General features: G+C 40.4%; 4 protein-coding genes across 7 annotated transcripts; all 4 read right to left on the bottom strand.

Annotated features, from left to right (window-relative positions):
* Window positions 1-35: 35 nt before the first annotated feature.
* On the bottom strand, window positions 36-4,416 carry slc35d2 (solute carrier family 35 member D2). 3 transcript variants are annotated; one of them, XM_041936793.1, is made up of 12 exons: window positions 4,348-4,416; window positions 3,385-3,418; window positions 3,215-3,301; window positions 3,056-3,123; window positions 2,895-2,966; window positions 2,611-2,679; window positions 2,419-2,521; window positions 1,643-1,735; window positions 1,471-1,538; window positions 1,276-1,354; window positions 602-684; window positions 36-271 (listed from the first exon to the last, which is right to left on the bottom strand). In XM_041936793.1, the coding sequence occupies exons 2-12, from the start codon at window positions 3,403-3,405 to the stop codon at window positions 148-150; spliced, it is 867 nt and encodes a 288-aa protein (XP_041792727.1). In that variant the 5' UTR covers window positions 3,406-3,418; window positions 4,348-4,416; the 3' UTR covers window positions 36-147. The 3 variants fall into 3 exon arrangements, with proteins under 3 accessions (XP_041792727.1, XP_041792725.1, XP_041792726.1); XM_041936791.1 differs by lacking the exon at window positions 4,348-4,416 and adding an exon at window positions 3,551-4,028; XM_041936792.1 differs by lacking the exons at window positions 1,643-1,735; window positions 4,348-4,416 and adding an exon at window positions 3,551-4,028.
* Window positions 4,417-8,914: 4,498 nt separating this feature from the next.
* On the bottom strand, window positions 8,915-10,631 carry ccl27a (chemokine (C-C motif) ligand 27a). Its single transcript, XM_041936323.1, has 3 exons — window positions 10,503-10,631; window positions 9,890-10,007; window positions 8,915-9,665 (listed from the first exon to the last, which is right to left on the bottom strand). Exons 1-3 carry the CDS (start codon window positions 10,564-10,566, stop codon window positions 9,554-9,556), a joined length of 294 nt encoding a protein of 97 aa, XP_041792257.1. The 5' UTR covers window positions 10,567-10,631; the 3' UTR covers window positions 8,915-9,553.
* Window positions 10,632-13,914: 3,283 nt separating this feature from the next.
* LOC121606147 (arginine vasopressin) lies at window positions 13,915-15,373 on the bottom strand. The gene is made up of 3 exons (XM_041936322.1): window positions 15,254-15,373; window positions 14,276-14,480; window positions 13,915-14,158 (listed from the first exon to the last, which is right to left on the bottom strand). The coding sequence occupies exons 1-3, from the start codon at window positions 15,371-15,373 to the stop codon at window positions 14,025-14,027; spliced, it is 459 nt and encodes a 152-aa protein (XP_041792256.1). The 3' UTR covers window positions 13,915-14,024.
* Window positions 15,374-17,615: 2,242 nt separating this feature from the next.
* Window positions 17,616-23,335, bottom strand: ubox5 (U-box domain containing 5). Of its 2 annotated transcripts, none has more exons than XM_041937326.1 (7): window positions 23,232-23,335; window positions 22,076-22,139; window positions 21,070-21,171; window positions 19,831-20,579; window positions 19,083-19,690; window positions 18,194-18,379; window positions 17,616-18,024 (listed from the first exon to the last, which is right to left on the bottom strand). In XM_041937326.1, exons 2-7 carry the CDS (start codon window positions 22,127-22,129, stop codon window positions 17,804-17,806), a joined length of 1,920 nt encoding a protein of 639 aa, XP_041793260.1. In that variant the 5' UTR covers window positions 22,130-22,139; window positions 23,232-23,335; the 3' UTR covers window positions 17,616-17,803. The 2 variants fall into 2 exon arrangements, with proteins under 2 accessions (XP_041793260.1, XP_041793261.1); XM_041937327.1 differs by having other exon boundaries at window positions 19,837-20,579.
* Between the last annotated feature and the right edge of the window lie 1,563 nt (window positions 23,336-24,898).

Raw genomic sequence — 24,898 nt, 5'->3', positions numbered from 1 at the left:
TTGTCATGGTTAAGTCGTGGAATGAAACAGATAGCACCAGTGATGTATCCATTTATTTTAAATAAATATAAAAATGAAAGTGTAGAAGCTATTCTATGCTCCAATATGGAGCACAACAATGCCACCAAGTGGGGAAAGCTAAAATATTCATTTTGTACTTCCTGTTGAATCTTCTGTAATGTGAATCTTCAGCTCTTGTGCTTCTTCTGTGGTACTTCTAGACGGTTTGGTGCTAAAGGTGAGATATGAGTACACTAGTCCTCCTGACATACTGCAAAGGAAAATATAAGAGTGATGAACTTTTAGGTCATGGAAAATAACAGTTGCTACCACTCAGGACAACAAGCTTTAGTTCAAAGACAGGTGTCATATTTGGCTTTTAGTCATTGATAACAGATTAAATAATCTATTAGGAAATTTCAGAGGGTTTACATTCTTGTTTTGGATTGGAAATTATTCCCAATGCTGCTCTTACAAAAATTCTGCCATTTGCCAATTGTAGTCAGGTACAGTTCAAAATGATACTACATAAAATATTTTGCTAAGCAGATATATATAAAAAACAGAATTAAAATAAAACTAGAAAAGAAAAAAATCTTACCAAATGCTGAGTCCCAGGAAATTGGTCCAAGAGAACAGGTAGTCTCCACCCACAAAGATGCCAATATAGGCTACTGCAACATTCTTCAGAAAATTTGAATATGAGTTAGTGATGATCTTGTCAGTAGAAACACAGCAGACAAAAGGCACATTAACTCCACCAATAAGGTAGTTTCATGAGTGTGCAGTGTGATGTAGAATCCAGATCCACATGCAGATTAGACCTTTAAGGATTTTCTAGGATTTTTTTTGTGTCACTGGGCAAAAATACCATAATAACCTTTCACCATATTGTAATTAAAGTTGTCTGAAGGAAAACTAGACTCCTGCACCTGCTTGGTTTTGTTTTCAGCATTTAGAAAATATACTGTGTGACAGGAGACCCGCCAATCACAGGTCATTTCAAAGAGCAGGCATTCCTATTGGCTACAAGCGCAGATGCTTTTGCAAGTTCCTTCAGATGATGAAAGCCTGATTCAGAGGTGGAAAATATTGCAGAAGATTTTGCAACGTGATAAACTTCCAGTACCTCCTTTTGGTTGGAGGCAGTAGACAGAGAGGCGGAAGGTTTTGCATTGTGTTGGTTCAAACTGGAGGGTTAGACAACCTTGGCGGAGCTATTCACTGTCAGTGACAACTTGTCTAAAAATATTATTCCCATCAGTGTGTTCTTACCTTTATTGCTCCCACTACTGTGGTTGTAAGTGCTGAGTTATAATAGCTGCACAGGACTATGGAGTACATCAGCACAAACCTGAAAAACACAGAATTGGGTCTTAACAACTGGGTAGGCTGAGGCAGTCGTGGAAGAAGGATTTAGCAGTTGCCAAGGTGTAACTGAACAGTTTGAACTGAATTATAGTGACATACCCCATGAAGCAGGACATGAGGAAACAAAAGATAAACGTGGCTTTAAACCAGCCCTCAAATGTGACTGCCTGTGGATCAAAACATACAGGGCGGTCAGGCAGGGCGAGCATACAGTTCTGGGCACAAACGCAGAGAAAGTATGCATACACTGGATCACGGTGACTGCATGTACCTCATGTAAATCTCCCGTAAATGCACTTGCCAAGAGAGTGGGGATAATAATTATGAGTGCATTGTAAAATAAGACACCATACTTCCCAAGGCCCTAAATAAACAAGAGGAAAATATTACATATAACATGCTCATGATGTAACAAAGAAGATGTAACAAAGAGCAAACCTGAAAACAGTTACTGTCACTGCATGCTTCAGCTGTTAGTATCTAAAAGCATAATAGTCAAAAAACAAGGGGCAGTTTTAAAATATTTAGCTGAGAGAGTGAATCCTGCTGTTGTCCTGTTATGTTTTTGTATGTAGTGTGTGTGCTACTGTGGAGACACTTTGTTTTAGATCCTGTTTACTTAGAGGGTAGACGACCAACAACAAAGCCACTTCCTTTGTTGACGCCTTATAGTGTAACAGTTAAAAATCTAATATCCACTTTTCTTGGAGCAGTTTTGATGGTATGCCATGTATAGGATCTTAATGTACTTCAGCTGGCAACATATAAGCTGTTAGTAACTGTCCAAACCCATTGTTTCCTGTCAAAGGTCTTAAATGAACAAAGAATTTAGGACTGAGAAAACAAGTTAACCCCCTTCCTTGTTTGGCAGGAAAGCTGTGCAGTAATTCAATCTTCTATACCTTATCATCTGTCAGCCACTTGTTCCTCTTAAATATCAAATAAAGCAGTTAACCTCACCTGCATGGACATTAAGCTGCTCTGAAACTACCAGCAAAGTACAGCACAAATCCTTTCAGATTGTGCAGAATGTGCAGGGAATGTTACCTCAATGTCAAGTTTCTTCTTGGTATACACACTGCTGGCGGCAGTGAAGGCATCATTGAGCAGGATGAAAGTATATCCCTCCACATCAAAGGCCAGGTCAGAACTAGAGGAGAGGGAAAAATGGAGGGAAATCAGAGGCGTTTTGTCTGCAAACACCCCCCACTTAAATCAATTTACCTAAAAAATACATACCTTGCAGCAACCATGGCACCAAGGACTATGGCCACAACACTGTACACAAGGCGTTTAGGAAAAGTTTTTCTGCAAAAAGGCAGCACAAATACTTTAAGATTAAAAACCAAAAGCCCTCATCTTCTTCAGGTCTACTTATAAACTGATTATAAATCTCTCAGTGGAAGATGCCCCTTCATACATAGCGTACAGTGCTTTTAGATCAATTCTGTCATAAGGTCAATTGTAATATATAAAGAGCTTCAAAGTTCGAAAAGCAATAGAAGATTAGATAAATGTCTTACTTCAATATATATACTTCCAAGATCATTGTCATCAATATGGTGAATTTCCGTAATACTGTAAACATGGGTAAACTGTAAAAGACAAAAGGGAATACAAATAAATTAATACTGTGAAATTAAAAATCTGCTAAGTTAGTTAACATAAAGTAAACTGGTTAAACCTGAGTTTTTTGGTGCTTGCCAGTCCTGTTATATGGTTTCCAACATACAGCAAAGGAAGAGGGAACATCTGGAAAGACAATAAAGGCATATAGTATTTTGGACAATACAATAGAACTAAATAAAGATAAACATATTTTTGAAAAATTTGAGATGCTTACTTTTAAAAGGATACTTCTGTCAAAATCTTGAAACTGGATCACTTTGCTCATTTTGGCGGTGTGCAGGACAAGAAGAGTGGTGATCATCTGAAGGGACAAGAGAGATGATGACATGAGTGTGTGTGCGTGACAAAGGGAGGGACAGAAAAATCCACAGCTGGACAACTAACCTGGCCAATTCCCACACACATATAGGAGGGAAACCTGCAAAAACAAGACATACAGAGTAGAAAAACACGGTTGAGTGGGATAGATTCCATAAAGACTCAGTCACTGTAATTATAACCTTCCTCTGTGTGTGAGCATCCTCCATTATAAATGACTCGTGCCACATACCTGAAGCTCGTCAACACCGTTTTATTCACCACCGTAATGAGAAACGAGCTGCCGGCGTAAAACACAGCAGAGAGGAACTTGTGCAGTGCGGGATGTTCAACAGGTTCTGGACAGGCTTTAGCAGACATCGTCAGATTGTATAAGGGGAGTTTTAAAAACTGTTCTTGCAAGGCGGGGTAGTTCCTGGTTTAAAAGCAGGATTAACCTGGCTGCGTACCAACTACCAGTCATTCGTATACAGGAAGTCATGTGACATCAACAGCGAAAGTGGGAAAATCTAAGACCTGTTCACTATGTGGACAGTAGTGTCAATTTACTTGCTTACTTTTAACAAAATAGTGTAATCACACTTTCAATCAAACACCTTTGTAAGCTTTCTGGCCAAGTGACAGTCAGGGTCAGCCGGACACATGATCACATTGTACTTCAATACCTCAATAAATTAAAATTCCTGTTAAAACTTAAAGTATTTCTTCATTTTCTGTAGGGGGGGGGGGGGGGGGGGGGGGGGGGGGGGGGGGGGGGGGGAGATATCTCTAAAGGCCTTATAACATTTCACATTGCTGTCTCACAAACACAGAGACACAGGTACGGCTTGAGTTTACAGTTTTGAGGAACCACTCGGATTAAGTGACAGTTAGCGTTAGCCACGTTAGCTGTATGTTAGCGAACAAATAGCTGCGAAGACTCGAGTCTCTTCTTTTACTTCAGCTCCCTCAAACTACATTTTCACACTTTCCCTCTTAGCAGTTTCATTCACCGCCACAAATATGTTGCACTTGCAGCCACACACTCACCATTACAGGCGCTGATTTCTTGGTCAACCTCCCCCGCTACACGTATACAGAAAGCCGCGAAGAAAAACCACTTCCGCCGGTTGTCATGACGCAACTTCCTGTGTAGGAATGATTAACACTGCTTAAAACAACGTGGTTATTGTCGGTTGATATCCGTCTTTATCTCGTCACTCTGGTTCTTCTCGGTTCAACAGGCTGTTTCCTGTCAAGTATGTGGCTAGAACAGTGACTTTAAGTCTTGACATTATCACTGGAACATTTTTCAGTGCAGTACTTATTTCAGTGTCCATACAACCTTTTCCAGTGCAGCATTTCAGTTTCAATATTTCCTTTTTCATTGCCAAATTTTATTTTCAATGCCAAAAAAAGTCACTGTTGTAGACCTCACAGGAAAAGGTTGTCTCTAAGTTGCCATTTAATGGTGAAACTAAATAATATAAGCTAAAATATAGTATATTAATATAGAATTATTTTGAAAGCACACATTTTCTAGATAGGCAAATTAAAATTTTATAAGTAGTTTATAGTTTCAAAATAAAACATACTGTACAAGTTGGTGTGTGAAGGCTATTTATTAGCTATAATTTAGCTATAAACTATTTACAACAGGGACCTGAGATAAATGTTTCTGTCACATTTTGCTCTGAAGTTGATATGGTGTGAACAGAAGAATCACCCCCCAACATCGAAACTACCTATAGCCTCTATGTGCATCATCATCATCATCATCATCATCATTCTAACTGACACATTGTTGTATGTCTTTGTATTTAGACCAGTGCTTATGTAGACATTCATTTAATGATGCAGTGGCGCACATTTCTGACTTCTGGCTTTAGACTGAAGAGCTGTCTGGTAGTTATGCCAAGTTACACATTGTTTGACTGAAAATAGTCATCATGCTTGAGCAGGCAAGTAAGGGAAAGCATTTACTGCAAAGCTCTCCGCAAGAGTATGCGGCAGCCATAAATCTGCTTTTTGAGGAAGACAAACCTCCTCATTTGAATGTAGTTTGCTGGAGTTGGCAGTCAGACCAGATTTTTCAATATGCTGTTGACAATAGATTTGTCTGGAAAGAATTTGCACTGAGATATTATTATTACTGAGGCAAATATGACGATAAGACAGATAACACTGAGAATACTTGATATCAGATCGTTTATGACAGCAGACTTTGAGAGTCAAACCTGCTGAAGGTCAGACATCTTATACATGGCAGCCGCTCTACTGCTCATTATTAATCTCTTATGGGGTATTTATAGAGTCAAGTGCTGTAACTGACAGTGAAGATAAGAGTAACCAAAGCAAGTGGGACCATGTTTCATTTTTGGAGCAAGTTTCCTGAGTGAAACTCCGTGAGGAGGAAGTACTTTATGCAGAACATGGTGCTACTTTGCAGGGGCATGTGGAGCTGCCTGACAGCTGTGGCAATTACCAGACAAACATTTGCTGTTCAGCGTGCAACTGTCAAAAATACACTCACTTTGGTAAACCTGAAGAAACTGCAGGAGTGAAGTTAAATGGGATAAATGAAAATCACTGCAGTTGTCAGTACATCCCTTTGCTCTTTGCATTTTTCACCTACTTGTTCGTACATTATTTTTACTTTATCTTTACTTTTTCTTTGTTTTGGCTTTGTTGTCACAGTTTTTAGCTGCATGTCTATTTCTATCATCCTGTAAATTGTTCTTGGAAATGTGTGTAAGTACACTGAGAGTGACTTAAAACCAGAGTCAAATTGCCTAACAGGCTTGGCCGATAAAGATGATTCAGATCAGTCTTCCACTGGATGGTGCTATTCCATCAGACTCGTGAAGTCCTCGCAGTGTAAAAGAAAACATTTTGAACTGGTTGAGCAGCAGCTTAAAACAAGAACTTTCTCCTTCAGCTTTGCCTTCAGCAGCTTTGACTGTTTGTGCAAGTCTACGCTATTGTATTTTTGCATTCTTAGGGCTGCCCATTTTTAATTTAAATCCAAGCTGTAAATAGTTATTTTATACTTTATTTTTGCAATAACAAAGATCCCTGTTTGATCAGCCTTTCAACGTATTGCCCTTTGAGGCGAGTTGGGCACCGGCCAGTCCTCTGTGGCTGACAGTTTGAGTGCTGATGAATCCCGGAGAATTACAATAACAGATTAAGCTGTCGGCAGGAGTTCAACATCGTACACCTGTGACATGTTGTCGGTGTTACGGTAACTTTTAACGTGGCCCCATCATGTTTGTTTTCCCAGAATCTTTTCTGTTGTTGAGGTCATGAAGTGTGATTGACTTTTTAACTGTTTGGATATGACCTCGGGTCTCTCAAAAGGAATTCAATTTCTACTGATGAGGTAAAAGATTGGATCTCCTTTCTTAATGGTATAAGATGTTGAAATCTCTTTGCATTGAAGGCTGTTTGACTGTCAGCACTGGAGAAACTGTCTCTGACTGGAGCAGCTACATATGAGAGAGTATTGCTTCTGCTTTATAAGCCTGAGTGACTCAAAGGGCAGACTACCATAATTTGCTGGAGGTAGTTTTCAGCTGTTTCAAAGGGGTGACTTATTCCTAATCATAACAGCCTGACGAGTCGGGTCTTAACCTGATTAATATAGCTCATTGTAGGTGTCTGTGAATGGAGCAGTGAACCGGTGGATCACTGTTTATCTTGAGATTACTTTGTCATGTCATCAGCATATACTTCCTCTGACTTTCACACTGCCACTTTTAGATTACGATGTCAGCTAAGTCCAAAATTCTGAAAAAATGGGTGCACTGTATAATGGTGGTAGTTGCTGGACTCATAAGGATTAACACAAAAACAACTGACTAATCGTTTGTGTCTGAAAACTGGAAGACTTCAGCAATATCAGATGTTGCCTGAGGCCTTTTTTTAGTTCCTTTTGCATGCATTTGTGCACAAAGCATGTGGCCTTAATTTCTCACTTTTCAGCATTTAAGGTTACATGCTACAGAACACTAAAAGTAGTATCAGCATTTCATGGCTGTTCACTTTCTTCCAGTCATGGATGATTTCCACAAAATCAGTTGTCACCGATTTTTGTGAAACTCAATCATATTTACGGGAGAAAAAAAAGAAGGACAGTAACCGCTAACTGCTGCTAACTGTAGCTGCCATTAGCAGGTTAGCTCTGATAGCTGTGCGGCTAGCTGGAATGGACTGGGAGCTTGGAGCACCGGGCGAGTAGTGGCAATGAAACTGGGCTCAGCAGCCTCTATGGACATCATGGGATAGGCAAATAGATAGCTAAGGAGAGAAAAAGACCAAGCAAGAGGCCAGACGTGTAAATGTTGGACTGGATTTTAGTTGTTGGTGAGAGCTTAGTGAAATAAAAGGCTGCAAGCCTGCAGCCTTCTTGCTGTCAGAGTAGCAAGTTACATTAGCTGTCTTCCTAAATTATGTCTTGTGTGCTTCATCTTTAACTGTGTTTGTAAAGTTGTTGACTTGCTATTTTTTGATGCACAGATGCCCATGTACAGCTGTCCATATTTAAGACAGTGGCATACAACACCAATTCCAAAGAAGCTGGGACGCTGTGTAAAACCTAAATAAAACAGAATGTTATACTTTGCTAATCCTTTTTGACATACGCTCAATTGAAAACAGTCTGCAGTCAATATATTTAATGTTTTACCTCATCAGCTTCATAGATTTTTGTAAATACATGATTCTGAATTTGATGCAGCAACACGTGTCAAACAAGTTGGGACAGGAGCAACAAAAGACTGGGAAAGTTTCATGATGCTCCTAAAACACCTGTTTGGATTATTCCACAGGATATTAAAGGATATTACTGCATGGGCTCGGCTGTATTAGAGAATTGCACTGAAAAACTGTAGATAATTGTAATTGTTCTACAATGATCAGTAACAGCAGTAAATGTAATTTGTTTTTTTTAGGTTCAGTCACTTTGGGATGAACCCAAATAAATCAGCTCAGTGACACCTTCCCTAAGGTTTTACAGCCTTTGCTGTATGCAGCAGCTTGTCTCTGTGGGAGTAGTCTCAACAGGGAGAGGGGTCAGAGACAAGAGACATCATCAGAGGACAAGATCGAACAAGTCCGCTCTACTTTCATTTCTATAAAGGTCTGGAGTTTCATCTACAGATTCCTTAGATACGTACGTAAAGTTCAGTTACTGCTCTGGAGTCTCTTGGTCTCATTTGTCGTCTTGCGGTTGTAGAAAGTTAAGACAAAGATGTGATATTCAATAGATGTGAAAACTTCTTGCCAAATTCAAATTAAATTCCGTATTAATGTCTATGGGTGTCCTCTGACGCCTAGTGTGGGCCACATCATTGACCATGATAACTTTATCAGTAGGTTGGTGGTTTCTGACTGCGTTTCTTGGTAAAGCCAGAAAGCAACCAATGCTAAAGAAAGTCCTTGATGTCAACAATATTTTGACCCGTTTCCTTTCTATTCTTATATTCTTATTACTATTATTCACTAATTCAGCAAGAGCAGCTTCGTATCCAAAACTTCTCTCTCTTGATAGTTAAACTACTGCTAAACAATCTGTAGCCACACATTAGAATAACAGAAAAGACAAACAACACAGAAATCACATACTACAGAGATTTTACTTTTTGCACATTTTTTGTATAAATGCAGTGGTGGAGGAATTATTCACATCATTTAGTAACGTACAAGTATCAATGCCACACACTAAAAATACTCCAGTGTAAGTAAGACTCCTGTGTTCAAAGTTTAACCAAGTAGAAGTACAGAACTATTAGCAACAAATAGACAAAGTATTAAATGGAAAAGTACTCATAATGCAAAATAGCCCCTGTCATGTGTTATATCATTGTACCAGTGGATCATTATTTTCACTGCATTAACATGTACGCGGTACTTGAATGTTTCAGACAGCCGAGGTGGAGCTGATTTTAACTGCTTCATATGCTGTTAGGTAGTTTAATTCATAGCGATGCATAGGATCTTTATAACTGATCATATGTTTCTGGGTATAAAAGTATAAAAGTGCAATATTTCCCTCTGAAGTGAAGGGGTAAAGGTATATAGTAGGATAAACTGGAAATACTCAATACAAGCACCTTCAAATGTACTTAAGTACTTAGTTAGTAAATGAATCTGAACGATCGACGATCAACCATAAGGGCTTCTGTATGGCACAAGCTCTGAAACACCAACTGCAGAACATGATACAAGACGTTTGTGAAAGGTTTCATCCAACAGCTCAGTAAGTCGCTTTCTGCCTGTTCTGCTTCATCTTCAGCCAAAGCCTCATCAGGGCTGTCTTCACCTTGAGGTCAGCACATATGGGCTTCCTCATGCCTCGTACATGCAGTCTGGGGAGCCAAGGACAGAAAATGTTTCGGTTTAAACACACTGTTTAGATGAAACCATAAGTAACGGTTGATGCATTTAACTGCATGTGCTGCACTTGTCCTTACTGAGCAGTTCAGTGTTTAGACAGTTTAGACTTCAGTATTCAGAAGAAGCTACAAAAATGGAGCCTTTGATAATGACAGAATCACTGTGATCCTTTGGTTCATTGCTGATCTTCACTTACATCAGTGCAGGGATGTCACAGGCGCCGCTGCTTCGCTGCAAGTCCCACCTCTGAACCTTGAGCAGCACTCTTGCAGGGATGTCCCTTTTTGTTGTGATGCAGCATTTTGGGATGCCAGCTGCAACGTGGGATGAAGACGCATTATGAAAGTGTTGGAAATAAAACAAGGTAGAATAACATAATATGGTATAATGGACACAGAAAATTAAATTTGAAATACAATCACTGTGATTCTCCAAAAGGTAAAATGAGTATTTAGACCATTTAGATTTCTACAAATCAATTCCGGTGGTTTACTGTTTTCTCAAGAGCACATGGCTCTATTTGGGGTTTGAGTTTGTCTATTTTCAAATATAATAAGAGACAAAATGGAAATAAGTTAAACATAAATGCTGGATACCATAAAACTGAACAGGGCTGAAGGCTTTGCATTACTTTATGGATTAGTATGAACAGAAATATGCAGCTCAGCACTATGTTTGCACCCGACAGAAAATGATTAATCCCGCTGCCTGTACTTGCCCCAAAAATCTAAAAATCTCTGACTGTATACATATTAAAGCTGACTCAGTGTTTTCTTGGTTTTTACGTGACAATTTGTCATGGCAGTTACCTTCAGTAGAGGTGATGGCCAAAGCACACAGACAGACAATCACAAACGCAGCTTTAAGATCCATGACGGCAGAGCAAATGATCGGAGGAAATGTGTCCCTGCTTTTTAAATACTCACACTGAACACACACACGCGCACACACACCTGTGCACCCACCCATCCACATTCAGAGTGTGTGCACATGTGCTCAAACTTTCCATGACAAATTAATTAACCCCACAGGGAGTTAAAAGTCTCCATAAAAAACACAAAAGTTACTTTCATTTCGAATGTGACTCTTTGTTCAAACTGCTGGTGATGGATGAGTGTGTGAGACAGGTATGCTCGCTGAGACAGGCTTCGACAGGTTTAATAACTCCGCTTTTAACCGGATCTTATTTGACTGATTGATACAGAATGAAAGTTCAGCAAATGCCACGCCATGCATGAAAGATACGATAGATGTGTCACCGTTAAACAATTTAGATCAAATGGAAACTTAATTCAGGTCAAATGTTGGCCTTAACAAACACCAGTGTAAACTGTAACTAATGATGCTCTTAAAAATAGAGTTCAACCTCCTGAGTTTGTGGAAGAAAGAGCTTAAAAACACAATCTGGGCATATGAAATCCGATATTTGGCAACATACTACTCAAATACGTGTGGAGCAAAAGATTAAAGGTATTGATAAAAGCTTAACTGACATAAGAGAATCTATGTTGGCAAAGATACGGATTTCACAACATGATGAGATGTTGATTTAACACTCCAGAAGCTGCAGCTCAGCAGTAAAAACAACATTTCACATTCACCGTGTGCTCAGGTGTGGCTCAGAAAACTGTCGTATGTTGCGCAATTTGACTGATCGTGCAAACCATGCAATGTAATTACTGGGGGGAAAACATCCAAGTGTCCCGCAGGGGAATTTTTCTGGTACCTAATGACAGCCTGACTTCTTGGATGTTTATTTGAATCTGGGAAAGTTTGTCATGTAGTAACTGTCAAAACTGACAGATGAAAACAGTGCCTGTCCAATGTTTGGTCTGATTTTGTTTGAGCATGCAACACTAAATAACTGATCTCATGTACTTTCAAATCACAAGATGTAGTTGTTCCCCCAATCTGATCCAGCTTGATGCAGTAATCTAAGGCCTGAAACTATCTATCTGACAGACTTTTAGTTAAATCTGGAGGAATTGTTTTGGTCTTTAAAACAAGCTGCTGAAGGCTAGTTTGACTACCTGCATTATCAAAACTACTGACAGCTTGTTCTGTCCATGAGTTGATATTGGATTTGGATGTAATATTAAAGGTCCAGTATGTAAGATTTAGTGACATCTAGTGGTGAGGTTGCAGGCCTCAACCAACTGAATACCACTTGCTTCACCCCTCCCTTTCCAAGCATGTAGGAGAACCTATGGTGACCATGAAACTCCCCCCAAACATGGAAAGCACTCTCTTGAGCTTGTGTTTGGTTTGTCCATTCCCAACCCCAAATGTCAAATCATGGTGGCACAAGAAGAAAAGTCAAGGGATCACCAAAGTCTTAAAGATGCATCACCTGGGAACCATCAATGTTGGTATATATACATGAATAAAATTTGATGGCAATCCATCAACATGGAAACAAGTGGTGGACCAGCCAACTGTGTTCAACTTAAGTGTATTTCCTTTGTTCCATTTCAAAATGTGTCATAAATTTCCGCAGGAGTGATTTTAGGGGATTTAAACTGAAATGTGAAGCCAGTCGTATAAAAACAATTGTGTTTCCATGTATTTGTCAAGCAAATTTGGGGCGAACTTTTAAGATGTCACAAAAAAGAAACAAAAGTGCAAATTAGATGCTTTTCCATCAGCGGGTTTGGAGCACAGGTAATAGGCTACACGAAGCATAGTTTTGTCAGACGTTGGCGCTATAGGCTAAGTTAGACATGACTGTAAGGAATGTCATGTAGAGTAGAAGATGTAGAGGCCGCGAACCAGAAACCATCAAAACCGCCTGTTAAGAAGAAGAAGATGATGATGATGAAGAAGAAGAGAATGTGTGGAGTGTTGCTACTAACAGCCATGTTTTTGCACATTATGATAACATCCAGGAAGACACCAACAACAGAAACAGCTTCTTCTTCTTCTTCTCTCGGACCTGGGACAGTTAATCGTGAGATTCCCCAAAAATGTTTGCGACGTCAGATCATATTCAGAAAAGGTGTTCACATCTATTAAGCACATGAACTCTTTTTCAAAAAAGGCAAAAAACACCTAAAACTTTAAAACTTTTTTGTGAAATTGAGCAAGTTTTTTTTCTTTTTCAAGCTTTGCAGTTTCCATCAACCTTTCTACTCAAAAAGTTGATGGAAACACGGTTTAAATTTGGAATGCTTTGTTTTCAAACCGTAACCGATAAAGCCTACACAGTCTACTCAGTTTGCATACCCCATGTGATCATGAGTACTTGTACTCACTCATTGCTGATGCAACACTGGCCAGGGGCCCAATGTGTCTATGGCACATACTGAATCAGTCAAAACTGGTAGCCTAACTGTCAAAATCTGGGAGGTCCTTCATCCTGTTCCAGCTGGATCGAGAACGCACACAGTCCTACTTTCAATTAAAACACACAAAGTAAAGTGACGATTAAAATTCACTTTCATCGGCGCAAATTGGACATGTTGATGCACAACAGACACAGATGTTATCTTGAAGGAGATGAATGAAAAGCCACTGGACCGATTCCACATCAACACTGTCACTGCTCTGTTTCTAATGATTCTGTACAGATTAAACTGATTAAACCACCCAAAACAATCATTATGGCTGAGGTCTCACAAGTATACAAGTATGTATCTAAGCTGGGTAACAACACAATCCTTTCACTCTCAGTTTCTCTCTCTCTCCCACACACACACACACGCACACACAGTGAAGCAGTTAGAAGATGAACAAGTTTTATCAGTGAATCATCTGTTCAAGGTTTAATCATTTTGAGCTTGGGGATAATGAGAACAGACAGCGGAAAGCTTCTCTGGCAGTGATTCTATATTTTTCTCCCATTTTCAATGTACAGTAATATTTCTACTACACAAGAAGTAACTGCTCTAGCATTGTCATTCAGCTGTTTTAATGGATGTCTGTAGCAACTGTAGCCTTCAGTCTCTGACTTATTTACAGTATTTTCTGTTGTAACACACTTATTTGAAATGGAGCTCGGAGGCGTGTTTTATCCCCTCACACAGAATAAAATTTTGTTTACAGTATGTGCATCAGTATATACAGTGGGAACGAACATGAAATCTACTTTTTGCATATCCATTATCATGATTCCTCTCCCCCAGGATCTGGATGAAAATTAGCCAATTACTCACGTTGAAGATAAGTCTCTTTCTGTCTTTACAGATACAGAAGTATCACAACAGTAGGGGTTAAGAGAGATAAAGCTCGACTCTGCATTTTATTGGTTCAGGGTTAAAATCTCAAGGGTTATGTGGGAATTCTGCATCTCCAGGCCCCGAGAAGCCGCGGAGGCTCCACAGGCGACAGTATCATTACTCCGTCTGTCCTCTGGTGGCCATGTGCAGCAGGCGCAGCAGCAGGTCTGCAGGCGATCTCCCCGCAGAGCTGTCGGCTGCATCTGCGGCCTCAGCCTCCTCCAGGCAGTCCGAGTCCACCGCACAGCTCTCTGAGAGGGACGAGAGGTAAAGGAGATAACTTTCATTCAATCTGTGCCCACAGGCTGATTCTTACCCCCTTTCCCCGTCTGAACATGACAATCACATACAGTCAAACCTCTCTGTACCTGAGTTACAGCAGAGTCCTGAAACAGCACAGCGTCCTCCCTCGGCTCCACAGGGTCTCCCTCCCGCCTGGCAGGGGGTGAGCAGGTAGTTCTCCTCCACACAGTGAGCTGTCTCTGGGGAGCCCAGCAGGCAGCCGAGGCCCTCCCCGCAGCAGATACTGGGGCCAAAGCAGCGGCCCCGTTCTCTAGGGCCACAAGCCATGCACTAGAGGAGAATTGGGCAGATTCCTTAATAATCAGATGCTATAAAATCGGGTCAGTTTTGGAACATATTTAGTTTATTTTGACAATGTCCAATGTTTCATTCTAATGCACGAATATTGCAGGAATATTTATTCTGACAGCAAGTTCAGATTAGACTGAACTCACTTTCCCCTCTCATATTCGAACAACAACTAAAACCTGATTCTTTAAATACTGGATAGCATATGGCTGCCTGATATCTAACGCACATCCATCTCAGTATGTGTTCATATCTATCTGTAATGTGTTCATTAACTTGCTTCTACATCAGAGATCAGGAGGATAAAAAGAATATAAAAACACTTGAAATGCACCATACCATGCAGCTTTTTTGTTTCCCTTACAAATTCAGTTTACAGGTTTATCATACACACATCCAGCATTTAGCCAGTTGTAAGGTCCTAAAAAAAGGTAAATTTCTTTTGGAAAACATTCACAACTTTACATTGTTTTTCTGATTTATTTTACTATTGTATCATAATTGACTTTTATTATAGTCCTTTCCATCTGTTGTTCAGTTTTTACTGAGAAAAAAAAAATCTAATACTCCATTCAGTTAAGTACAATTTTCCAGACTTTACACTTAAAAGTGTCTTCATTTTATATATTTAATTTTTCTTCTTTCACATGGTTACTTTACAAATTATTGCAGCAGGTTTAAAGGCAGAGAGAGAAATTTCCAAGCCAAGCTTCCCAAAGGAATGGCAGAGAGGCAGAGCAGATAATGGTCCTCACCTGTCTGAGTCCAGTCTCCGGCAGCGCTCGCTTCCCTCCTCGGGGGCAGTTCTGGATGTAACAGGCGGAGGAGAGGGCGAGGAGTCCCAGGACGCACAGCGGAGACAAGGAGTGAGGCATCGCTGCTGGGTTTGATGGCACCTGTATGTCCTCCGCCTGGTTGGATGGTTGATGTCCCGCTCGATTCCTCACTTATAAGCGGATGGACATGACCCGACACAGCGACTGACACTCGTATCTGACGTCAGCGTCGTGCGTTTGGCTCTCCACGCCTCACACGCGCCCGAAGGCCACCGGCGTGCGCGCGGCGTGCGCGCGAGAGGTCGCGGCAGATATGGCTCTGCATCAGATGTGTACCATCTAACAAATCTCCGCAAGAAAACAGGCATGACAGCAGAAGATGCCTTTTCTGTATTCAAGACTGCGCCGCACTTATTTATTTGGAATAACTTTTCTAAATAATTTCAGCCTCCGCGCAGGATGGCACGAGGGCACACACACCAAAGTGGCAGAACATGAACAGCTAATGAGCAACTAATTAGATTTACTGCAGTAAGCGCACTGATTAAGCACATTTCATGATGATCATGCACATTTCAGCTGTCAATCGTCGCTGTTCATCACTGCAGGACGGACATTTTTGACTTCACTCGCATGAAGGCAACTGCGCTGGCATCATGACAACCTCAAGGTCGCACAAATTATCCTCCTGATGTGATTCAAGGCTATTAATCAGCACAACAAGATTAGCATTTCAAATAAACATAAATATCTGGAGTTCATTATTCCATTCAGTGTTTTGTTGCATGCTTAGGATTGTATCACGCCTATTAGCTGTTGTGATGCTGATTAACAAGTAAGAGGTAAATGGCAAAAGTGAGTATTAGAGGCAGCAGGTTCAGGTGTGAAAGAGTTCATTAATTAGCATCACAGCATTCAAGCTTGATCCTTCAGTGAGTACAAAATGTGATCTTATTTTGCATTACAATATGAAATAAAGTTAACAAAAATAACTAAAAACAGTTCTTCCCACAGGTAAAAATAAAAAGTAAAGTAAAAGTTAAAAAAAGTCAGTCAATTTGACAAGTAAGCATTAGTTAATATCACTTCAATATAGTCTGATTTAGTATCACTTAAGTGTTTTATCAACCATTTATACTGGAAACAGGGAAGCTGATGTCTCCATTTCACATGCAGCACAGCTGATTCCAGTTTTTGCTCTTACAGAGCGGATATAGGATCACGACCTTGGTTAAGCTTAACGTTGTCAGGGAAACCAACATACAAATGATGCTGTTTGTGATCGCGAAGCCCGACAAATACTGTTTTCCTGACTTTGGTGAGTTTAACCCTTTTGTGCACACAATAAGGTACTCGCAAGAGGTAATTACAGTGACGTGTTAAGAGGCGGATTGTGAATGTGTGGGCAAGGCCACTCTGTTGGATATGTTGTTATTTCCTAACACCTGAGAGAGAAAAAACAGTCAAAAGTATAGGCAATAAAATTAGATACAGAATCTAGTTGGAGGTGGCATAACACAAACCTGACTGAATTATCCCAACTTCAAAAAAATTCAGAGGAATTCAGCTTTTTAATACTATCTGATAAACACTTGCATTGCAGGAATTCCTCATCACATCAAAAACTAACTAAAGCAGTCCATGATCAGTCCCAAGAGGTCCCTATCATTACATTTTCTGCCTGAATTTAATCACTTAAAAAAACACAACCTATACAAGAGAGTGTAAGGAATGCAAAGTGGTGAATGGCATGAAGGAGGACAGAGGCTGAGCATGACTCCGCCTGTGTCTTCACAAAGACCACACAGCCTTGGGACAATTCAATTTCCACTTTATTTCTTCTGGCCTCTTGCTCTCAGTGTTCTTGTCCCCCAACCTTTTCTTTGTGCATCCTCAACACATCGACACATCCAGGGTCTGTCCTGTACAAAGGCGGCAGAACCAAGGCTGCAATTACAGTTCAATGCTCGATGAAAAGCCAAAGACAGTGAGAGACGGGGGAAGAGAACGAATTTTCTAACATTAATTTTTTAGAATGTTTTGGAAAGGTCTTTGCATTCAGTGATGTCCTTTCTGTGGTGGCAAAAACAGAGGCCTCTGTGATCTGATTCTGGAGCAATTTGAGTCCAAGAACATTCTAAGTTAAGCAATTCACTAGACCTGAAGTACTTGCAACTTTTGTGAATAAGAAATAATACAAAAATGCTGCAAAATATAAAAAAAACAGAAATGAGTGACAATATATATAACAAAGTTATCATATAATCCCGCATCCATCAGACATACATTGTAATCTGTGAAGACATTGTGCACATCAAAAGGAGAGGGGTGGAGGTAGTTCAAACCACGCAATTTATCTGGGTACAATCCGTAACTTTTAGCTGTTAAGTGTTTTTTTTTTTTTTTCACACTTTGAGTTCAACATGGCCACAACACGCCACATCTGCAGTACAATCCCGTGTTCACCTTGAGAACAGTTCTCATTTCTTCACTGGCTTCGAGGCGTAGATGAGCCTTTTATGGCATGTGTCAGTGATGCACACGAACGATGTCACTGCGTGGGGTAGGGCTTTGGCAGGCGGGACACAAGATATGATTGGAAGTCGATACAGTGACAGAGTTTAGTGGTTGCGATTCCCTCCGCAGGCAGGAATAGCAGAGCAAGTGAGTGCAGGTTAGACGGTAGATGGAGGATGCAGATTTTGAGTAAACGGAGACCGAACAGGAACATGCAGAACACGTCCTTTCACCTGGCAAACAAATATGAGGAAAAATTAATGAAACAGCCAAAGGATTTATATTGATTTACCATTGGACATCAGAAACACATCCCAACATTCCAGCAACATTGAAAGTCATACAAATGTGGCTTTTGGGTGACATCTTCTGTGTTTCAAAGAGGTTCTTTTTAAATCCCACCTGTTGGCATGCTTGGAGTGCCTGTAGTCTGACGGTGCTGTGAGGTGTTGGGTGGTTCAGAGTCAGGAGTAACCCGTTTCTGCTGGGACACGTTCGAGGTGAAGCAGGGACGTCCCTGCAGGGCAGAGAACAGGGCCTCGTCCAGGCTGGCTGACAAACGCTGCTCATGAGAGCTGCAGCTGGGGACTGAATACATGTGGTGAATCCACACAGCAGACATGTCAGCAGGAAAAAAGAAGGATATATTTCAGGATCTTATTCTTCCAAAATCAGCTGCTTCTCACTCGCAATGTGCCAAATATGGCAGCTTGTTCAGTGGTTTTACACTTCAAACTATGACGTACCCATCTTGCATAATTTCTGGAGACACCCATGAAAAATACTGCTCTAATGTTCTGTCGAAGTCAGGTGACATAGTATAAAGAGTAAGAAAGGTCCACATACGGAGGAGGTTTGGGTGGTTGGATGGGTCAAACACAGAACTTTTGCCCAGAAGTTTGCATCCCGTGTGAAACCAAAAATTATCCTCAACTTATTCTTAACTTATGTAGGAAAGTAAAGTTACCAAACATAACTAACTACAACTAATGATCTCCAAACCTAACCAAGTAGTTTTGGTGCCTTAACCTAACCAAGCTATAGCTGTTTCTTTAACCATTTGTTTATCACTGTTTTCAGCAAGTTTTATTTTGAAAGTCCAACCAGATGTTGCTAACTGGATGTTGCATGTTTATTATTGCTAACATGACCACAAAGGCCTACATGTCAAAACTGATGCCATTGGGGTACGTAGAGCAATCGTAGTTTTGAAGCATATGGTCACTGAACACACTGCTGTATTTCACAAGTTGGGACTGGGAACATGTTGCACAAAACATACTATACTCACACGAAACTGCATCATTTCTTGGCCTTTTTGTCTGAGGTAGTAGTTGCTTCTCAGCTGCCAACCCTTCTGTTGATCCTTTGGAAATTCCACTTAAGTCTCGTTTCTTTCTTCTCTCTAACTCTGATTTACTATCTGGAGTAAGAGGCTGGGAGGTATACGTGTGATTCCCATTGTCTGATGAGTGTCCTAATCCAGTATTTTCTAGTTGTGTAGTCCTGTTTGTGTTTCTGGTCGTGTTTGTTGAGCTTTTACTGAGACACATTGACTTCTGGGACTGTTCATCTACTTTGGAGGCTATAAGCCTTGAGGCCTGTGGATTCTCTCCATCTCCTTGTCTCCCTAACATCCCGTCCCTCCTGATCATCCCTTTCTGCAGGAGGAAGTGGTCAATGCGGCTTTTCAGTTGGGGGTTAGGAAGAGGTTGGGAGGTTGACGTAAACGGGACACCCGTGAAGGGGTCATTCGGGGGTCGACCCCAAGTGGCCTCCCTCTTCTGGTGCTCCTCCAGTGTGGTGTTATCCACTGACACACCACTGGGGAGCAGCATGGGAAGCAGCATCACCTCCTGGGTTATCGGGTCAAGGAATTCTTCCGGGATGGAAAGATCGCTGGAGTCAGAAAAAAAGCCAACAGATAATCATCAACACTGTATGAAAATGTACATATTTTATTATTACGAGCTCTGTTTTACATTCAACAAGGAGGAGATTAAACAGAAACTAAAATTTTTAAAGAATGTCTTACTAACACATGCCTTGGAGGTGAGCCTGCTTGCAGTGGTGGTTTCGTCTGGCTATCAGAAGAGGTAAAAAACACAGGTCTTGGTAGTTTTCTTTCACTCGCCTCGTGGACTCTTTTAATCCTCTCCACTTCTTCTGCAGGGCAGCAGTGAGCAGGTTGTCCCCACACGACCAAAGCCTTGAGCCCCAGAGCAGACGCCGCGCCGCCAAATGGTACAGTCACACGAAGTTGTGTCACAGCGCCTAACGAGAGCAGACCTCGGCTCCATAGCTCCTCTTTCCGACAGTTTGCAGGTTGTGGAGGAGGTGGCGAGGGGAAAGGCGGCCGGGGTTTAAAATTTGAACGTGTGAAGCAAACTTGGGTCTCCTCCCTAAGCTCGCAACGACCTACCAGTTTAAACTCTGGTTCAAGATTACTGGATTCCCACACATGGCTCCTTTGTTGAGGCTCATCCAAAGCCTCCTCTCCCCACTGTCGGGCCTGAAGACTCCACTGGTGGCCATTACGCTGGCGAGATTTACTGCCTTGCTCTTGTTGTTTTTCTCTGTTCTGTTCACTCTGGTTCTTTACCTGCATCTGCATTTGTTCCTTTTGCTGAACCTGTTTGTGACCTGGACCAAAAGTCTGGGACGGTAGCCAATCAGAGCTGGTGCTGATCTCAAGTCTCTTGCAGGCCTGTCCTCTGTCCATACCCCAGGGCCACAGCTGCACATCTACCCTGCACAGCTCCACCTGGAAGCCAAACTTCAACGTCACCTGAGAGGAATGGAGGAAAATTATTACTTTAATTTATTTTTATAGGGACAAATGTATTATTAGTGTGGCCATAGATTCAACCAAATTTGAAAAATTTGCACATAGTAAGACGCTAAAAAATATGTTATGGATGTTGTTAGAATTGAAAGAGTTACTGCATTCTGCCCTAAAGAGTGCTCATGCCTTTGGCTTGTAACTTGAATATGAGGGGATATTTTCTCTGTAAGTTTTCTGACACTATGAGACAGTTTAGCCACCTCTGTGAAGAATGGTTAACAGGGAACTTTGCTTGGAATTGGTTTCCGTAATTTAAGATGGCTCACTCTCATCTGGGTAAGTAGGCTGATCTGACCCAACTCCACATTTAATTTAATTATTCAAATAAAAACATGGGATGTCACAATAGTGTGTCACAGATCAGACTTTGACCTTTTCATATGTGAGGGCCCAGGTAAGTTTCTGTTAAAGGAGTACGAAAGTGCAATCTTGCCTGTACAGGTGGACGGAGGAAGTACTCCAGCTTGAAGCCCCGCCTCCGGAGAGCAGGGTCAGCTGACACAAGATTTGTGACATCGTAGCCATCTGCACACAGCTGCCGATGAAAAAATAAATTGTTAAAACTGCTGCTTTTAACAGACAGTAGACAACACAAAGACAGGAAACGAGGAAAAAATGTCAGAATATACACTAACCCTGCTCTAAGAAATTAGGTGTAAATTATTCTGAAGTAATACACGGCAAACCTCATGTACATGTACACTTAAACTGGTTTGCTTAAGAGATGCTAATTTGTAAGTGTTGATTTGAGGCATGTTGTTAATATTAATGGAAAACTTTGAAGTTTCATTGGCTTGTCTCCTTAGCAGTGCGGCTAGAGCACCACACTAATGTCAGAATAAACAATATATGCTACAGAAAACTGTAAAACATCACATGAACAGAGATTTGACAATATAAAAGATGACGAAAATGGTAGAGGTAGAGGGGGTACAAAATTAGTGTCAGTAAGTATGTAATTATAAAAGAGTGAAAGTGCATTTTCATCCTAAGTGTAGAGAATATACAGCCATGATCAGATTACAAAATACCAATAAAAGAACATTGCAAGGTCAGGTAGTGAGTCAGTCTCCCACACAACCCTTGTCCATCTGCTTCTTTATCATCACATCTCTGTCCTCCTCCACATCAGTCCTTTGCCATTTTGCGTCTGAGCACACTGATTCTTCCTATTCGTCACATTGGACCTAGACGTACACTTTTTCAAAGGTAAAATAAGGTAAACGGCGCACTCAAAAGACATTTATTGAGTGTAGAAATTTGGAGTTTTTCTTGTTTTATGCAGTAAGTTTATGTGCTAGTTACAGGTTACCTGGGTGTTGCAGCAGTTTTGTACTCCAAAATGATTAGAACTGACAAGAAAGCAAGGTATATTTTAAATAACGCATTAACTGAAGGAACAGAACAGCTAGGTGATGTGTCCATGAAGTGTGTCGCACCTTGTCACAGTGAGCTGTTGTATAAAAGTGCGGCAGGCAGAGATTCAGAACCATATTCTCCAACCTGCAGTGAAACAAATTGACGTTTGAGTTATACATGCTTATGGGTCAAGGCTAAATAAGGCATGCAGTGAATTCAGCTGTTCAGCACCGCCTCACATTGGTGCATCGCTCTGCTCTACATTATTAGAAGGTAATCACATTTTTGTCGTGTTTCCGCTTCTTAGTTCACAAGACCTTTGACCTCAAAACAAAATGACATTCAATGGCTGACTGATTCACCTCTCATCAACAATTTTCAATAGACAGTTTAAGGAGCTCTATCATTGTGTTAAGTAATGTGTTGAAAGGAACATGTGCATCCAACACATAGAATGAACTATCCCTGAAACACACAGTTCAGTGATGTGGCTGCCAGAATGGTTACTGCTGAAACAATTAGCTGATTAATCCAGCTGTCTACCAACATAAAGTTAACAATTCATCTTGATGGTTGACAAGTAATTTATCAAAGCAAGATGCTAACATCTTCAACATCTCAAATATGAGGACGTGCTGCCTTTTTCTGTTGTATACATGTATGCGTGTAAAACGTACACAAAGGCTGAATGCAATCATTAGCAAACGAACTGTGTTTATGGTTTTTCATCTGTTGGTCAGACAAAACAACCAACCTGAACACATCATGCTAAAGCAATTTCTCTAAATTTCCTAGGATGATACAGGTTAAACAATTAATTATCGAGAAGATAACTGGAATATTGACGGATAATTAAAGTCCTCTACGTGAGTTGCAGCCCTAACTGAATGAATTTTATCTCATGACGGCTAAGGTCAATTTATTATCCAGCTGCTGGAAACCAAGTACACAGTTACACACAAAAACAGACTGATGTACGTAAGGTTGACATTCATTTTACAGCAAAACATATTCTTTGCCCTAATATTGGAGGCTCTGAGCCTCACACAAATAGGTAAGTAAAAACATTACGCTGTATTATATTCCTAAACTGGCTGTAACGTTTACAGTGTGTTAAGGAATACAGGTGGATTCAAATACGCACAACGTACTAGCTAGCAATATAACGATGGCTAACTTTGCTAATGGTGAGCAAGTTTAACAAACGCTAAGTAAACTAAACCAGCCAAAGCTTACTTTGTTTGTTTGTTGACACAACCTTTTTTTCTCTTTAATTTCCTCCTCTGGCTACATTCAAACGGTAACTAACAGCTATGGCTGCTAGCTCTTAACTAGCTTAGCCTCCGCAACTAAGGCAGCCGAGAAGGGACATGTCTCACGTTTGTATTTGCGAAATTCGTGTGTCTGACGGATGCAACAGGTGCTGAATATATTGCAAAGAAAATACTTCATTGACCTGCTTGTACATAGGCATTATGTGTTTACTTTGCCGCAGTACAGCATAAATGCCTGTGCAAAGCCCTTTCGACCGTTCATGGGTTTCTTTTGACTACCTCTGACGACATGTCAGACGTCCACACATGCATTTTGTTTATCTTGTCCTTTTCAGAGATGTATCTCCTCCCCCACACGAAGGTCAGCTGATCATCATGATCTTAATGAACTCTGTTATGTTGAATGTTTTTCAGGATGTAACCATGCATTCCAGGGACACCGCAGTGGGATGTATGATTTTCCCAGAGAACCCAGACATTGTGGTCTTGGGACTGTAAAACTCACTACTATTATTTCAGTGCCCAGTATCTTAATTCTTTTGTGTCGGCTTAGAAGACTTTTCGCCAGCATGGTATAAAGACTTGTTAGAGCACGACCCTGGGTAAGCAACTGTACATTTACTCAAGTATAATTTTGAGGTAAACTTCTATTTCTTTTATCGCTGTACTCCTACTTCACTTCATTTCAGAGGGAAATATTATTTTTTTACTTCATTAACAGCTATAGTTCCACGTTAAATTGCAATTTAAAAACTGTCATGCAAAACATATAACCATCCTGTTAAAATATTAGACACTGCTATAGATTAATGTACCTAAGAGCACATTAAGTGGTAACTGTACTACTTCTACCTAAATCAGCTCTATTTGCATTAAATTCCACTCAGATATTATTGCACTATGGCTAATGATTAAATAGCATGTTATAAAATACCAACAGAAGCCATGCTGCATAATTACTTAATTTACTTAATTCAGTACAGGACTTTACTCATAATGGGGTATTCCTGCAGTGTGGCATTGCTTTTTTAAGTATAGGATCTGAAATCCTTTTCTACCACTGGCCAGATTAAAGTTTACAGTAATAGTCCATTTTCTTATAATACCTTTTAAAGGTTTGGAGGAGTTAAAACTGCAGTAATTAACAAGCAATGTAGAAAACAACAAGAAAAAGAAGAGATTGAGCAGAAAGCTGAAACAAAAACCCAATTATGTGCAGCAGAAATATGTTCTTTCATCTTGTTAATCATCCCATGACCCCTGAGGTTTATTCCTTAAGGGGTTCTGAACCCCAGATTGTGAATCACTGTGATAAGAGTTACGTCTCTAGAATAATCACATATTCCATTATTATAAGGACTCTAAATATTTCCTCTGGTCAGGTTTTTAAAAGCAAATTACGTTAATTAAATCGTAACCACAGGACAAACAGTTTGCGCAGTGACAAAAAGTGCTGAATTATTCACATATCTTTATTAGTTCTGCTGAAATTTAAACAAAGGGGTGGTTTTAATCAAGCCAGAACAGTACTAATAACATAAATGCAAACAATAAATTTGAAACATGTATAAAATCGGTAGCATTTTGTTCTCTAAACAATGCAATACTGTAACTACATTTATCACCTAC

Source organism: Chelmon rostratus, chromosome 5 (assembly GCF_017976325.1).
Source record: "Chelmon rostratus isolate fCheRos1 chromosome 5, fCheRos1.pri, whole genome shotgun sequence".
NCBI classification, from domain to species: domain Eukaryota; kingdom Metazoa; phylum Chordata; class Actinopteri; order Chaetodontiformes; family Chaetodontidae; genus Chelmon; species Chelmon rostratus.
Note: the sequence above shows the minus strand (reverse complement) of the source record. Positions and strands in the feature narration are given on the sequence as shown.

Excerpts from the sequence above, each read along its gene's own strand:
- slc35d2 (XM_041936791.1), bottom strand. The coding sequence starts at position 3,678 with ATGTCTGCTAAAGCCTGTCCAGAACCTGTTGAACATCCCGCACTGCAC. Across the intron at positions 3,124-3,214 it reads ACAGAAGTATCCTTTTAAAA|ATGTTCCCTCTTCCTTTGCT; the intron begins GTAAGCATCTCA and ends TTGTCTTTCCAG. Across the intron at positions 1,539-1,642 it reads TTACGGGAGATTTACATGAG|GCAGTCACATTTGAGGGCTG; the intron begins GTACATGCAGTC and ends TTTGATCCACAG.
- ccl27a (XM_041936323.1), bottom strand. The coding sequence starts at position 10,566 with ATGGATCTTAAAGCTGCGTTTGTGATTGTCTGTCTGTGTGCTTTGGCC. Across the intron at positions 10,008-10,502 it reads GGCCATCACCTCTACTGAAG|CTGGCATCCCAAAATGCTGC; the intron begins GTAACTGCCATG and ends CCCACGTTGCAG. Across the intron at positions 9,666-9,889 it reads TGTGACATCCCTGCACTGAT|ACTGCATGTACGAGGCATGA; the intron begins GTAAGTGAAGAT and ends TTGGCTCCCCAG.
- LOC121606147 (XM_041936322.1), bottom strand. The coding sequence starts at position 15,373 with ATGCCTCACTCCTTGTCTCCGCTGTGCGTCCTGGGACTCCTCGCCCTC. Across the intron at positions 14,481-15,253 it reads CGGAGACTGGACTCAGACAG|TGCATGGCTTGTGGCCCTAG; the intron begins GTGAGGACCATT and ends ATTCTCCTCTAG. Across the intron at positions 14,159-14,275 it reads AGGACTCTGCTGTAACTCAG|AGAGCTGTGCGGTGGACTCG; the intron begins GTACAGAGAGGT and ends CGTCCCTCTCAG.
- ubox5 (XM_041937326.1), bottom strand. The coding sequence starts at position 22,129 with ATGGTTCTGAATCTCTGCCTGCCGCACTTTTATACAACAGCTCACTGT. Across the intron at positions 18,380-19,082 it reads AAGAAATGATGCAGTTTCGT|TCCCCAGCTGCAGCTCTCAT; the intron begins GTGAGTATAGTA and ends ACATGTATTCAG. Across the intron at positions 18,025-18,193 it reads CACTCCAAGCATGCCAACAG|GTGAAAGGACGTGTTCTGCA; the intron begins GTGGGATTTAAA and ends TTTGTTTGCCAG.